We start from the raw sequence: 16,032 nt of genomic DNA, 5'->3' as shown, positions 1-16,032 counted from the left end.
CCGAGTCATCGATCGCGCGCGGGACCCGCCCCAGGCGGCGGAGGCGGGGCGGGGCGGGCTGAGGCGGTGCCGCGCCAACCAAAACAACGCCACACCCCGACAGCCCTTGCGCTCGCTTCATCCCCGCCGAGACACGAGCGGTAGGGCCTGCTCGGCGGGGCCGGGGCGGCTAGGGGGAAGATTGAAGCGGGGCGCGGAGACCCAGGCCGCGGACATGAAGCTCCGCGTGCGGGTGCAGAAGCGGACAGCGGCGCTGGAACTGCCGGGGGCGGAGCCAACGCTGGGGGAGCTGCGCGCGCAGCTGCGTCGGGCCCTGCTGCCCGCCTGGGGGTACAGGTAGCGTGCGGACCGAACCATCGCGTGGAGGGGAGGGGGGGGAAAGGAGGGGTGTTTGTGTGTGCGGTGTGTTGAGCCGGCGGGGTGGTACCACGCGGTGCGGAGGCGGGGGGCGCGGCGGGGCTGTGCCACGCGGTGCAGAGGGAGGGGGGCGGCGGACCAGACCATCTTCGCCCCCCTCCGCGTCCTCGCTCCCCGCGGCGTCGCTGCTGCCCCCTGGGGGCGGGGTCGTGCGGCTCCTCCTCGGACACCGGGAGGAGGGGTCAGGGAAGGGGCGGGGAGAGGCATCAGGTGCGAAGGCGGTGGTGGTCCGTCTCACTGGTTTAGGGCTTGGAGGTTTGGTCTGGTTGATGGGGACATCGCGGCCAAGCTCATGTGGTGGCTGGGAATGGCCGCTGCCCAGCTCCTTCCCACAGATCCTCACAGAATCACGCACGGAATGACCTGAGTTGGAAGGGACCCACAAGGATCATCGAGTCCAGCTCCTGTCCCCACACAGGACAATCCAGCCTTCATACCATGGGTCTTGGGGCATTGTCCAGATGCTTCTTGGGTATTGTCAGGCTTGGCACCATGACTGTTGCCCTGGGGAGCTGTTTCAGTGCCCCACCACCCTCTGGGTGAAGAACCTTCTCCGAATATCCGACCTAAACAAAGATGATCAGAGAGCTGGAGCACCCCCATATGAGGACAGGCTGAGAGAGTTGGGGTTGTTCAGCCTGGAGAAGAGAAGGCTCCAAGGAGAACTTATAGTGACGTTTCAGTACTAGAAGGGGGCCTGTAAGAAAGCTGGAGAGGAGCTATTCAAAAAGGCTTCTGGTGATAGGATGAGGGGGAACGACGGGTATAAACTGGATAGGGCAGATTTAGACTAGACAATGAGAAAGAATTTCTTCACCATGAGAGTAGTGAGGCACTGGCACAGGTTGCCCAGGGAAGCTGTGGGTACCCCATCCCTGGAGGTATTCAAGGCCTTGTTGGATGGGGCTTTGGGTAGCCAGATCTAGTGGGAGGCAGTGAACTGCTGTGAAGCCCCCCCCAGTCTCCTCCAGGCTGAACAGACCAAGTAGCTTCAGCCACTCCTCCACGGCTGCTCACCAGTTCTGCTTCGCAGCTGTTTGCTACAGAGCCAGAAAGTAGAACTATAGGAAGCGCTGTGATATCCGGATTGCAGCTCAGTCAGAGCTAGCTTGGATTTCCATGTGGCCTTTCCAGTTTTGTAGCTTTGCAGGCTTCTTGGAAACCTCTGTGTTTAAATTCTATAAACAATCTATGAAGAACTGGTGTCAGCTGTTATAGGAGAGTAAGGCCTGTAGAATGGGCTCATTTTCTGGTGGTGGTTAAGGAGTTTGTGTTCACCAGCCTCTAATTAGGTATGAAGTGCTGGTGTTATGCTGGCTATACATCTGTTTGATTACACTGTATCCACCTGCATATCAATGTGAGCAGGGGAAATCCAAAATGACTGTCTTGCCACAGTGGGTGTGTTTTGTAGCTGACACTGGATGGCTGCATCCGTGCTAACCAGTTGCATTTCTGTTTGGTTTTATTTTGTAAGTGCTTGCCCCGAAGCACCTTTTCTTATTAACCTCAGTTGCAACAAGCATGCTCTACAGCAGTTGGTAACCTTTTGGAATGAAGGTTTTACTTGGAGAGAAAATGGCTGAGTCTGCAGTGTTATCTTGCTTTTAAATAATCTCAGCCAGTGGTTTATTTAAAGCTTGTTTTGCTAGGTGTGAATGTCTTCTAATTTGGAGGGCACTTGTTTCCTTCATAATGATTTTATGAGCAATTACTGTAAATGAAGTTATGCTTACCAAGCAGCTACATCTACTTAAAATATATGTGGAGATAAACATTGGGGAAATAATTTAAATTATTTATTTTCCTCACTCTTCCTGTAATATGTAGGAAATTATTAATGGATTAAAACACACATAGTGTTATCATAGTGTGCATTATGCATTTCTAACTAACTGCGTGCAGTTACCCAGGTGCAGTCAACCATGGTTCCTTTTTGTTTCCTATTTTGCAGTTCTGATACCGCGTTTTCAATAACATTGAACAGAAAAGATGCTCTCATAGAAGATGAAAAGACATTAGCTGCATATGGGATTGTTCCTGGTGACTTGATATGCTTATTACTAGAAGAAGCAGATGGACAACCCAACCTACCTCCTCCTTCTACTCCTCCCCGACTTGAGAATGGTCATGAGCTGCCCACCTTGGTCCCCAACAAAATGGAGGCTAGCAGTCCAAAAGAAGGGCAGAATGAGCAATCTGACAGTGAGAAAACTCAGGTGGAAGTTCAAAAGAGTGATGAGAGGGTAAGTACATGAGAACTGTGCTGTACAACACAAGGTGAAAAAGTGTTGCTATACTAGATAGTAAGCAATCTTTTCAGACTATTTGTCTCCTTATACTTGTCTGATATATAGCCAGTTATTTGGATGGAAATTTGTCTCTGTTCATTGTATGTTAGTTGTGACACAGAAGCAATTTCAGAGACCCTGAGGTGTTTCGGGTCTGACATTTTCATAGGATTTAATGTTTTGCCGGAACATGCACTTTCCATAAGGCAGTTAGGAGTATGTTTCTTACCTGCCTCAGTGCTGTCATCTTGAGGAAGCTGATTCTAGGTACTGAATAAATGCAACAGCCAGTGCCAGTTGCAAACACTACTGAAAAGATGAGTGTATGGTTCCTTTCCAATGGTTTATAACAGTTCCCTGTGATTCTGACATCCTGTCATCAGGTGAGACCTGTATGTCTTGCACGTGGAGGTTGTATTGCTGAGGTAGCTCCTACCTCATGCTTTGTAAGTGTACATGTGTATGACCTCGTGTGATTCATGCAGCTAACAGGCACATTTTTTCATATTACTTGTGTTTGTTTCCTGTGTGATGGTACATTAGATAGTTAAGTACCTAAGAGCTCCCACTGACTGCTGGGTCCTGTGTTGAATGGTCTCCCTAGAAGAGACTCTGTAGGTACAGCCTAGTGCCACAGTCTTATCTCATTATACGATCTGTCTGTTTTAGGCAGGAGCTTGAGAAACTGGGAGGAAATTATCTTCCAACGTTCTTTAAAAGCAAGTATTTTTTTTTTTGGTTTTAGAACAAATTTCAAATGCAAAATGTCCCTTAATACAGCCTTTATATAAGGTCTTCTAAAAATATTGTTTTAACATATGAAAAATAAGATTTAGCATAGAAAGGATTGTAAATAGTGAAAGAAAATGTAGTTGGACTTCTGTCCCATTGGCTCTTGTCAGGAGCATGTTGTTGTGGGCATGCAAACTCCTCGTGTCTGTCAGTCAGACCATATGAAGTTATGCAGAAGTATCTGTTTCATATTTATTTAATATTTGAAGGCAAGATGAAAGATTCTCACATGTTCTTTCAAAACTGTGGTGAAAGATGGCAGGAAAACTTCTAAGCCAGTGTAATTGTAGAAGAGCTCTGGAAGTCTGAAAATCTGTGTTTTAACTGGAGCAGGGAAGTGCTATGGGTGGACGGCTGTGCCAAGGTCATACAGTCAAGGGTATCTTGTGCCCCTGGGCATGGATGTAGGAGAGAAGTAGTCACAGTTCCTTTAGACTCTTTTTTTTAATCTTTTCCCGATCCTTCCCTTAGGTAAATCTGCTTATAATTTTCATTCACTATTTTTTTTTTTAACAAGCCTGTGGGTAGTTTTTAACAGTTAACATTATAATATGCTGTGATTTTGGTAGAAGAAATGAAGTCACAATAAAACCACAGCGCTTCTCAAGTGTCAGCAGATATAGTCCATAGAGTTTTTTTTTTTCCCACTTATTTAAGCCTGTTCTGTTTCTAACCAGTCCAAGTTATCATTTTTGTTACTTGTCATGCATGTTGGCTATATTTAAATAAATGATGGTACTACAGTGAGTGAATTATTCATGTGCATATTGCAAAAATTCCAGTGAAGGTTTCATATAGTATTATTTTGTCTTCATGTAGTATATGCAATCAAGTGACAGACCCTTTTATGAAAGGCTTGCATTGTAAATGTCAAATACAGGGGTTATGTGTATAATCTCAGTTTCCAGCTGGGATGCTGGGAAATGGAGATATAACCAATCTGTAAAACTTAAATGAGAAATCAGCAGAGTAGACTTGGTGCCTCTGAAGACTGGACTAAGCAGACAGACAGTATCGATGTACATAGTGGCTCAGCTTTCTGAATGAAGGTTTTTGCTTTCCCTTGAAGGCAGGATCCAGCCTAGCATTTCCTTCTGGATTAGTCCCAGAAGATGTTGACCTGGAAGAAGGTACAGGCTCCTATCCCTCTGAACCCATGCTGTGCAGTGAAGCTGCTGATGGTGAAATACCGCATTCCTTAGAGATGCTCTACCTTTCTGCTGAGTGTACCAGTGCCACTGATGCCTTGATCGTCCTAGTTCATCTTCTCATGATGGAGACAGGCTATGTACCTCAGGTGGGTTCACAACCAATCAGGACATTTCTTGGTCAGTATGAAAAAGCTGTGGAATGTCATGGGAACGTGTGATACAAGATGCATCCGAAGATCCACTTGTGGTTTTGTATAGGTCAAGGGCTGCTGAACTACCAGCTTCTTTAATTTGCCTAACCAGTAAGCCTTAAGGTTAAAGACTAGAATAGCTTTTAGGTGTGAGAGAAGAGACCTATCCCTGTGTTTCTTTCAGTCCTCAGCCTCTTTGGGACCCAGCTGATAATGGCTGGATTCTGCTTAATACTGTTGATGTTGTGTAGATGTGCTTAGATTGCAGCACTTCTTTGAAGTGCTGCCTTAAGCATCAGTATCATCTCAGTGGTATCCTATTCAGATGATGATTAACAACGCCTAGGTCTGGCAAAATGTCTCCAATTCTGTATTAATTTAACTAATAGGCTTTGGTTCCACTAACCTATACAGGTATCAAACTTGTAATCTAGCACCTACAACAGTTCCTTTGTACCATGCATGAATTCACCTTTTTCCTTTAAATTTTCAGTTTTGTATTTTATATTTACTAATATGTGGCAAAACATGCAAAAAAAAAAAAGATATGCTGTCATGGAGGATGTTTAGATTCTAGTGAGTTTTCTTGCTGGGAGGCTAACTAAACACATGTAGGGGGTCAGTTTAGGTGTCTGGTTGACCAACACCATTTTAATAAATCTGCTAAGTTAATTGCCTTCCTATAGCCTAAAATACTATTTGAAGAATACATTTGCCACTGGGAAAGAAGTTTCTTTATGTCAATTAGTAGACTTGGAAGTAGGGAAGATGATTGCTGTGCAGATTTAAGGGGAAAGAGAGAGAGTCTGCTTGTAATTGTGATTGTGCTGAGTCTTCCTCTGGGATTCCATCTGAGCCTTTTTGTACTGAGATTGAAAGGAAAAACGGTTTGTCCACTCAGATTTTTGAATGGATCTCAAACTATGATTCTTCAAGCCTTGTCAGACCTCTTAAGTTCACAGAAGAGGTGCAGTGTTTCATGCAGTAAATTAATGTACATGCGGGAGTTGTCAGAATGCTGAGATAAATGACAAAATAAAGTACATATCTCAAAGAAATAGTTGTGAGTCTGCTCACTGAACAGCCTTCCTTGTCAGAAACTGGGACGGGACAAAAATTACTAAACTCCTCCTTAGGTTTGCTGTTGGTCTTGGGGTAAAAATCATGCAATTATAGGGACTAAACTAAGATTTGAATTGCAGCCAGCATTCTGGCAATTTCTAACTTGTGGTTCTCTTTTTTTACCCCTTAACCTTGGTACATTGCTAAAGTTTGGTGGTCTTATCTCTGTATTTTTAGGGGACAGAAGCCAAGGCAGTGTCTATGCCAGAGAAATGGAGAGGGAATGGTGTTTATAAGCTACAGTACACACATCCACTTTGTGAAGAAGGTTCTGCTGGTTTGACTTGTGTACCTTTGGGAGATCTTGTTGCTATTAATGGTAAATTAGTCAAGTTTTGATCTGGGATGCACATTGATGAATATGACCAGTATTTAGCAAGAGAAAATTCTAAATGTATTTTTGTACACTCTGTTTAGAACTGCATCTTGATTATCAAGGTTGCTGAGATGCTACTTCCTTATGCTGAATAATTTTGGCCTTTCATGGCTCCATGTTAACGGTTTCTTTCCCTCTAATCATGACGGATCAGTCCTTGGGGATTCAACTGTCCTTCTCATTGCAATGTTGTAGAAATCTGTTTTTCATCTCATTTCATGGAAAATTTAGTATACATTGCCAAACGTTAAAAGAGGTAGATTTGCCCCAAACAACATTTTGTCGTGTCTCATGTTCTTTGCAAGATTTACAAGCAACTTCCAGACTGTATTCTTTAACTGTAAGGTATAATCTTTCCTGTAGCACACTAGCAGTTTAGCTGTGGTCTCAAAAATTGTATTTACTTTAAGCTATTCAGTCTAGAAAATTCAAGGAAGTATAAATTTTTGAAACAACTTCCATATCACATGGTGGTTTTGAGAGTTTGTATTGTTTATCTTTTTCGTTGTTTTTTTTGTCTTTTTTTTTCATGCTTTATTTAGCATCTGAGCAATTGCACATTTTTGCAGAACCAGTTATAAACTGGGACTTGATTCTAATTTCAAGATATCTTTGATTTACATTTTTATGTTTATTTCTAAAAATGATAACTGGTTATGCCAAGTTGTATAAGCATATATGTTTTCTCAGAACACGTACACATTTTGATCAAATTTTTTAACCAAGTTTAGAACTAGGACAGTGTTATATCTGCCATGCATATAGCCTTTGTATAGTAAGCTTGTTGAGTCTTTCTCTAGTTAACATTTACTTAATGACTGAGTTTTAATAGTGCCTCGCTGTGTACCTCTTAGCTGTGTTGCACCTCCTTCCATGCGATAGAATTGTTGAAGGCAGTGCTTGGTTTCTTTCACCGAGATATTTTTTTTTCCCTGATATTTTAAGTTCCATTTTTCTGGATTTGTTGTTTGTCTAGCTGCTTGCTATAGTTGGGTTTTTTCCTTGAGGGAATCTGGTAAGTAAGGGAAGAAAGTGAAACACTTCTGAAGGGTAAGGCAGTAGTGAAATGATCTTTGTTATCTCTCAATGTGTTTTAAATTTTGAAATGTCTTTTTTTTTTTTTTTCCTCTTATTTTTGCAGCAACATTAAAAATCAACAAAGAGATTAAAGGTGTTAAGAGAATACAGCTAATGCCAGCATCGTTTGTTTGCTTTCAGGAGCCAGGTATGATTGAGCTATGATATTCGTGGTAGTAAACTTAAAAGTTAATGAAGTCACAGAGTGGGTAAGAATGTGCTTCAGTAGAGGACTAAATAGGTAAAGAATAGCAAAAAAAGAATAAAAATGCGGCTACCATTTAGTGATTGATAGCTTTGTGGTAAAAGAAATTAAGAGTGTAGCCATTTACTCATATTTTACTGTTGAAACTGTTTGAATTTACTGGATTAACTGCGTAAGGAATGAACCTTTCAAAGCCCTAGTGGTCCTTTGGCCCATATGCCTGTTATTTATTAGGTACTAAGCATATGTGTGAATCTCTGGGGCAGCAATGCTGGATTATTCCCCCTTGCTGCCTGGCATTTCAGGACTTGAGAGACTGATGGTACCTACACTCTTGTTGTGGTGCCATAATTGTCATATTTTTTGTCAGAAAATATGTGCTGACCACGTGGCTCTCTCCAGAATGCCAGAATTAGAGGGAAGACTAAGACAGGGAAGGAGAGAAGGGCAGATGGATTTGTGAGCACAGAACTGACTAGCCTTTTGTTCTCTGAAGTATGTGTGAACTACTTTGTTGACAGCTGAGGCTGACTTGTTGTCCTGCACTGGTAGCCCCAGCTGGTGTTGTACCAATCAAGTTAAAACACTTTAGAAGAATAGCTGAGCCCTGAAATGTGTCTGATATAAAATTAGAGTCTTCTTGTTCCTCTTTCTTAAAAGAACGTAATAGAAAAACATTCCTGTCATACAAATGAATATTGCAAACACATACAGCATGGGTGTGTGGTACACATGGAGCTTTGAAATCTGACAAAGGAAGCTCTGACAGCTTGAAAGTCGGTTTATTTCTGAAGAACAGGCTGCCCGGGGAGCCTGTGGCTGCCCCATGCCTGGAAGTGTTCAAGGCCAGGTTGGATGGGGACTTCAGTGGTCTGGTCTGGTGGGAGGTGTCTTGCCCTTGGCAGGGGGTTTGGAACTGGGTGATCTTTAAGGTCCCTTCCAACCCAAACAATTCTGTGAGTCTAAGATTTCTCTTAGTGGTGCTTTTTAAGGTGTTTCCTAAAGGAAAGCCTAGCCTGACAGTGGAACGGTCTGTAGTTTGTTGATGAATTCCTTGTTTCATAATTGTTACGTTCTAGCTGCAGAGCTGCTAGAAGAAAACCGTAATTCCTCTGCTTTTATATAATTCTTGCATTGTAATCTCCTGAAGTTGAGCTTTTTCTCTCTTGATAGAAAAGGTTGCAGGTGTTTACAAAGACCTTCAGAAATTATCCCGTCTCTTTAAAGACCAGCTGGTTTACTCTCTTCTGGCTGCTGCCCGACAAGGTGAGAGAAAATGTTTAGTATTAGAGATGGCACTTTATTTTTGAGGATGGAAGCAGAGGAGTCTATCTAAAACCTTGAAGGAAAAGTTTTAGAAACAGCTGTTCAGTGATGGGTATATAAAGAGTAAGCATAATTTATACATTCTAATGCAACTATATTAATCTGTGTATGTCAGAAAATGTTAATGTAATGATAACTTCCCAGTTTTAATGTTTGTTTGGTCTGAAGAGACTGAAATGAAGTGGCTGTTTTCCACACTCAGTGATGAGAAAATCATACCACAATCACTTCGTGGCAGTGGTTCTGTAGTTTTGATCCATTTCTTTGTCAAAGCAGGAAAACTTATGTAGCATCATATTTGGAAGTCTAACCCCAGGAATTATCTTCTCAGTAAACACTCATTGAGGGCTTGGAAAGGATGGTAGGAGGTAATCCAAGCTGGTGTCTGTGGAGTAGTAGGAAGCCAGACTTTCTCTGCATAGGTATTACCATAAAAGGTCTCAGTGCTGTATTCTGAAGACTATTCAGTGGAATTCCCTCTAAACTTCAGTGCAGGAAGGTTTTATGTGAAGCATGTGCTCTGTATTTAATGTGTTTTTTGTGGGCTTATGAAATGGGCAGGTCTTTTTTTCTCTACCTATTCCTTTGTTCTGTAGCCTATAAACATAGTTAGGTGCGTGGAATGTTTCTTAGGCTTACGGTGGCCAATAGTGGTGAGTATAAAGTGCCATTTGCTCTTTTTTGTGCATGCTGTGAATGTACTTGGAGTTGCAGGAGATCCTGTTTTATAAGAAGTGACATCACAGTACTTTCCGAGAAAAGTGCTCTTAATTCAGGCATCAAAGGGAAATGATTTAAGGGAAAGGTTATTGTAACCTTCCTTTTCTTTTTTTTTGATCTGTAGTGATAAACTCTGCACCACTTAGGTAATGCTTGTATTTTTATCCGCTTTGTAGCTCTAAACTTGCCAGATGTGTTTGGGTTAGTGGTCCTTCCTCTTGAGCTCAAGCTTCGAATTTTCAGACTTCTGGATGTCCGTTCGCTCATCTCTCTCTCTGCTGTTTGCCGTGATCTTTACACAGCTTCAAATGACCAGCTTCTGTGGAGGTTTATGTATCTGCGAGATTTCCGAGGTAAGGTTGAGACACGTGTTTTTCTAATTACATTCTTGTGTTAACATGGGGATTAGGTCTGACAGATTTTGTTAGAGGCTCCTCAGCCGCAACTGCTTCTCTACAACTATCTGAAAGGAGGTTGTGGAGAGGAGGGAGCTGGCCTCTTCTGCCAAGTGACAGGGGACAGGACAAGAGGGAATGGCCTTAAGCTCTGCCAGGGGAGGTTCACGCTGGACATCAGGAAAAGTTTTTCATGGAAGGGGTCATTGGGCACTGGAACAGGCTGTCCAGGGAGGTGGTTGAGTCACCTTCCCTGGAGGTATTTAAAGGATGGGTTTATGAGGTGCTGAGGGGCATGGTTTAGGGATTGTTAGGAATGGTTGGACTTGATGATCCCGTGGGTCTTTTCCAACCTAGCGATTCTATGATAATATGATTTTTAAACACTGAGTAAATGCAATAGTTTGTGATGCTGGCCAGTACAGTTGGTTGGGTGGATGCGCAGTTTTCTGCCATGAAAGCTAATGGCAGTCTGCTCAGCCATTACTAATAGACCACATAGTTCTTTTCATTGTGCGGTGCAGACTTTCCTTGTTTTCATCTGTTTTCTTGGCTGCCTTGGTGTATGAACTATGGCAGGTACTAGGAAGTGGAGGAAAGAGGTATTCCTGCTATAATTTCTCAAAAGAGATTGAAGAAATAGGGCTATCAAGGGAAGTGCTGTCAGAAGTCAAAGACAGTTTCTGTGACTTTTCTACTGACACAGTAACTTGTGGAGACAATGCTTTACATGGAAAGGGTGGGCAAGTAGGTTTTCTGTTGAACGGTTATGGAGCTTTATGTTCTTTAAGATGCATTATCTTTATGAAAAATATATTGACCAAAAGTGTTTTTTCATCTCTTGATTCTTCTGCAATTTCTGACAAAACTGTAGGCATCTGGCATGAATGCTACTTAAAAATAAAATAGACAGCTCTTACTAATTTTCTGCTTATCTTTGTAGATCCTATTGCAAGGCCTCGTGACACAGACTGGAAAGAAGTAGGTGGCTATTTTATATAATTCCTCTGAGATTAGTCTCCGTGGGCTAATTTGGAGATGGAACACACTTTGGGAGGCAGTAACTTTGAGTTACATTTGAGTTTAAAAGTGTGGTGTTCTGTGTACATGCATTGAATTTGGTCAGAGTAGGAGAAAACAGGCTAACAGGTTATATAATGCAGATCATGGGGTATGGGTCTTCCAGAGATACTGTATTTGGTCTTTGGCTGGCAGAGGAGTTGCTGTTCTGGGTTTTGAGACTGGTGAGAAGTGGTTTTCTAAGAAGTACTGCAGAACTGAATGCAATTGCTGAAGCTGGAACACAGAGCACTTACAGAGTTTTAAAATGCCTTTGTTTCTCTCTGCAGCTGTACAAGAAAAAGTTGAAACAGAAGAAGGAAGCCCTGAGATGGAGGCACATGATGTTTCTGCCCCCTACACCTCATCCAATCCCTTTTCATCCCAACCCATTCTATCCTAATCCTTTTCCTCCCAACCCATTTCCATCAAACCCAATCTATCCCCCAATGATAATTGGTGGAGAATATGATGAGAGACCAACACTTCCATATGTTGGAGACCCAATTAACTCACTCATTCCTGGCCAAGGAGAAGCACCAGGCCAGTTTCCTCCATTCAGACCACATTTTGACCCAATTGGTTCCTTGCCTGGAGCAAACCCCACACTTCCAGGACGAGCTGGTCCCAATGAGAGGTTTCCACCTAGACCCAGCCGGGGCCGCCCCATGGACATTCGTCGTGCATTCATTTGATTGCTGCTTTTCCCTTCAGTGAGTTTTCTAGTCCTGAGCTTGCTTTCTAACTGCAGGAGATTGCACATCACGGGCACTAACACCTGCCTTCTCTTCAGATTGTAGCAAGAACATGTGTGCATGGTGATGTTCCAGCCAGAAAGGCTGGGTTTGTTTCATGCTCTGGTAGTACTCTTACCACCTGGCTAAGGTCTGTCTCACAAAGAGCTACAACTTAGAACAGTTTGTTCTGCTTCCCTCCCCCCTCTCACCTTTAATCATCTGTGAAGTGCTACTTTAGAGACCAGAAGGATACCAGCCAAATATTTGCTGCATCAGATAAAGAGCACTTTAAAGTACAAACCCTTAAATTGTTTGTCTTATTGGAAGAGTTTTATTAAATTGCCAGGAAAAATGGTGTTTCAAATGTACCTGGCTAATAATCTTTATTAACAAAAAGAACTACTGTGTCTGACATAGAACAGGATTCTTCTGTTGTTATGGTAGATGTGAGTTCTTAGAAATTCTCAAAGATGCCATTTCCTTTTTTTTTTTAATGTTTTATTAGGTAAAAAGCATTTTTGTATTACTTAATACACAAAGAATACAGGGAAGGGATTTTCTTTACAGTGGGGATATTAGAACACAAATAAAACTGTTTTACAAACAACTGAGTAAAGTCATGCTACAGTGCAACTCAGAAGTCTGGACAGAAGCAGGGCAATTTTACAAAGAGCCAGCAGCAAAACTTTTCTTTTTCCTTGACTTTACAAGTAAGGAGCTATAGTACATGGCTGTTTGCTGTGTGTGAACTAAAACTGGCACAAAACCAAATCTTTCCTCCTTCCTAACTTACTTAAGGAATTAAATAGGTTGACCTGGTTGCAGTGGAAATGGGATCACAGCAGAAGCAGAATGAATTCTCACTTTACTGCAGTAAATATCATTTAATTTCATTAATGAAGTATCAAAATACATCTTGCGAAGAGGAACTGTGTTGTAGCATGCTATGAGCACCTTTCAAGTGTTGTCTTATTAACCAGTGAGCAACTAACAAGACACTGCTAAAGTCTCCTAATGAGGTCTGCAGGCTGATGCTGGAGCTCAATTAAAGGAAAACTGGAATGACTAAACTTTACTAGAAATTTTTCATTTCTTACATATTTTTTAAGATGGATTGATCTTAGTGTTTCTATACATGTAAATGGTACTGATGACTGTTGTGACAGCTGATATTTTCTAAAATCCTTTTGAAATTTCAGCAGAAGAAGTAGATTGACATTTCCTGTTAAATACAAGCTATTTAAACAGTAATACTTAGGTGCTTTTTCAGGTGGTATTTCAGTGATTAATTTTCTTGTTTTGTATAAAATCAGCTGACTTCAGTAGGAACAGGAAGTTTTGCCATTAACTCCAGTGGAAGTAAAATATATTACTTTATTTTGCTGTCAAAAGTTGTATTGCTTCTTTCTTTTCTTTCACAGCAATGGCATACCAGTGCAAATTCTGCCATAGTTAAACACTTAAGAGTTTGAGTCTGGGGACAGTAGTTTCCCTTCAGTACCAAGACTAGCTTTATTTTTTAACATTTGCCTGCAGTGTTTGAATTGCTTTATTCCAACAGAACTTTCATTTAAGTATATAGTTGGGCTTCTTCGAGCTTAGTGATTCTTGGTTGCACTGATTATAAAAGGAAGATGGAAATCTACACTGCTTTGGTCCTTGTGATGAGTGCTTCAGAAATGCACGTGTAGTATTCAGATAAGATTATACAGCTTTAACTGAGAACGTAATGTGTAAATTATTCTTTTAGCTTTAGCTTTTTTTAAGCTGTTTCTGGGAACAATGATCTCTGTGTATGTGATAGGTTAATTTTGTGGCACTAATGGTGCTTGCATTACCAGTGCCTTTGGCAGTCGTGCTTCTTGGTCTGCTGACACGCACCATGCTGCTCTGGAGTTGAGCCTTCTCTACCATGAAGACAGCCTCATCATACTTCTATCAGGCTGATGCCACAGGTTCTGTTTATGCTAGATTTTGTCATTTGAACGTTTGTTTTTGAAGAAATTAGCCCAACCTTTTTATAGTTGCACCACTAAGTGATCTGAAGATATTCCTTCCCTTTCTTCCTTGTTCCTTCACGTTGTAGTAAAGGTATGGTGAGCCAAAAATAAAGGAACCTGACTTCTGCAAGTGTCAGGTTCCCTAAAGAGAAGTTCCCTTTATTCATAAAACAGGATATGAAATATAAAGTGAGTATCTTGGGATGAACAGTTTAAAGTTAGAAGGCAAAACAGAGGGAATATTTGAAAACTAACCTTTATTTTGTTTATTCACCAGCTAGTAAGTTGGGTATGAGTGACATTGCCATTTGCAAACTCTAGAAGAGAAATCGCAAAAGATAAAAAGCCTGAAGATGGGCATTTCCTACTGTACTGTTCATTTGTATCTATCACTCTCAGGGTTGCTTCTGCTACTCCGTTGGAAATAAGGATCTATCGTCCTTGGCTTTTAAATTTATTGTTTTAACTTATTCCTGAAACTTAAGCTGACCAGGTGAAGTAACTGGGTCATATGCAGGATTTAAGGTTTTATGTACCTGACTGTGATTAGTGGAAGAGAAGAAAATGCTACTGCAGTTGGAACAGGACTGCTATTCTTCTGAACCTTAGCTTTATACGAGACTTTTAGTCATATGGGAATATAAATGGCATTCCTCTTGAAATACTGCACCTAGATACTACAAGAAAGTAAAGATATTTCTCAGTCTTTATGTAAGCTGCATAATGTAAGTTAATTTTCGGGGTGGTGGATATAAGTGGGTGTCTCAGCTATGTCCCAGCTCCTTCTTGGGCTGGATCCACACAAATCTATTCATGTTTCCTGTCTTCCATGTGAAGAAAATTAAAGCATGCAGGACAAAAGGGAAGCTCTGACCAGGTGCTCTTTTTGACAGCTGTATGAGGATGATCCTAAGTGATGTGGGGCATGTCTGCCCTCTTGTTTAACTGTAGCTTCTGTTTGCCAAATTTTCTGTTGCCTTCTAATTGCCCCTAACTCCGGCTGTTCTATTTAAGTACATAAATACCTCTTGGGTATACCTTCATTCCCCATTCCTAAAATGGAGAATATACACTTTGGATTCCCTCTCTTTCTTGCTTTATTAAATTGTAGGGATTTTGGAATAGTGTCAAAGGAGATAACCTGAATATATGACGATGCATTTCTGAATCTCCTGGTAGCCGCAACATCTGGTAGCGTGAGCATGATGGCTAGAAGTGTATTGTTGGAGTCCTTATGGGACATGGTGTAGAGCTTCATCATTTTAACTTAAGAAATCAGCTCGGTGCTTTCATTAAAGTGCTTCTGTGGATAGAACTGAAGGTGCTTTTCAGGAACTGTGGGAGCAACCAAGTTAAGCTGAGAGAGAGCCTGTTTCTTTTACTTGCTTTTGCAAGTGGAGCTAGGAGGAGGGGTATTGCTGTTCTGTTTGCTTGTCCCTCGAAAGATGATAGCTGGGAGCTGCAGGCAAATGATGAGATCTGAGTCACTGCTGGGTGTCCAGTCAACAGTGCTCTGCTGTTACTGTGGTCCACTGGAGGATCGCACTGCAGTGTTCAAATGCAGCATCAGCAAATGATCCAACTGTTGTGGCTTCTGTGATGAACTGGGGTCGATTTATGGGGCCATGCCATACTAGTCACTAGTTAACTGTTTTTTGTGTCTGTTGTGTTTGTAAGAGAGACATAAAAAGATTCAGGAGATAGAGCAATTGGAGATTCTGGCAGTAAACTTTTATTTTTGCCTTTGCATCTCTGGTGACCATTTAGTAGGGAAAGGCATAAACCATACTAAGGGAAGTGCTACAGAAGGAAATCCTTTCCCACCAGGGTTGTATTACCTCCTCTCCATGTAGTGCAGCCTGTTAATCTGCTATTGTTCTTGCCAATGGAACAGTGCTTGCTCAAGGGCATTTGTCACTCTTTTATTGCTCCTGGAGACTGCAAACCAGCAAGGTCTGTTTTTTCTCCTTGGTCAATGACATGTATTTATGATACTACATTGTAAACTGCTTAGCAAACCTGGAAGGACAACACAGGGACAACACAGAACTTGAAGAGGGGTGCGGTGTGTGAAAAACATAAATCATCAGGGAATAGGGTGGTCCTGTAATACTGAGATATAAATCATTGAGATATGATTGAGATATAAAAAATTGAAATCATTGAGATATAA

The 16,032-nt window shown here is 41.7% G+C and overlaps 1 protein-coding gene across 2 annotated transcripts; it reads left to right on the top strand.

The window, feature by feature from the left end:
- Positions 1 to 40: 40 nt before the first annotated feature.
- On the top strand, positions 41 to 15,995 carry FBXO7 (F-box protein 7). Of its 2 annotated transcripts, none has more exons than XM_054074665.1 (9): positions 41 to 336; positions 2,372 to 2,663; positions 4,570 to 4,797; positions 6,142 to 6,283; positions 7,482 to 7,565; positions 8,796 to 8,888; positions 9,845 to 10,021; positions 11,007 to 11,044; positions 11,413 to 15,995. In XM_054074665.1, the coding sequence occupies exons 1-9, from the start codon at positions 215 to 217 to the stop codon at positions 11,815 to 11,817; spliced, it is 1,581 nt and encodes a 526-aa protein (XP_053930640.1). In that variant the 5' UTR covers positions 41 to 214; the 3' UTR covers positions 11,818 to 15,995. The 2 variants fall into 2 exon arrangements, with proteins under 2 accessions (XP_053930640.1, XP_053930650.1); XM_054074675.1 differs by lacking the exon at positions 41 to 336 and adding an exon at positions 864 to 889.
- Positions 15,996 to 16,032: the final 37 nt, after the last annotated feature.

This window comes from Cuculus canorus, chromosome 1 (assembly GCF_017976375.1).
Source record: "Cuculus canorus isolate bCucCan1 chromosome 1, bCucCan1.pri, whole genome shotgun sequence".
In the NCBI taxonomy this organism is placed as follows: Eukaryota; Metazoa; Chordata; class Aves; order Cuculiformes; family Cuculidae; genus Cuculus; species Cuculus canorus.
This window is presented reverse-complemented; position numbering and strand designations above follow the sequence as displayed.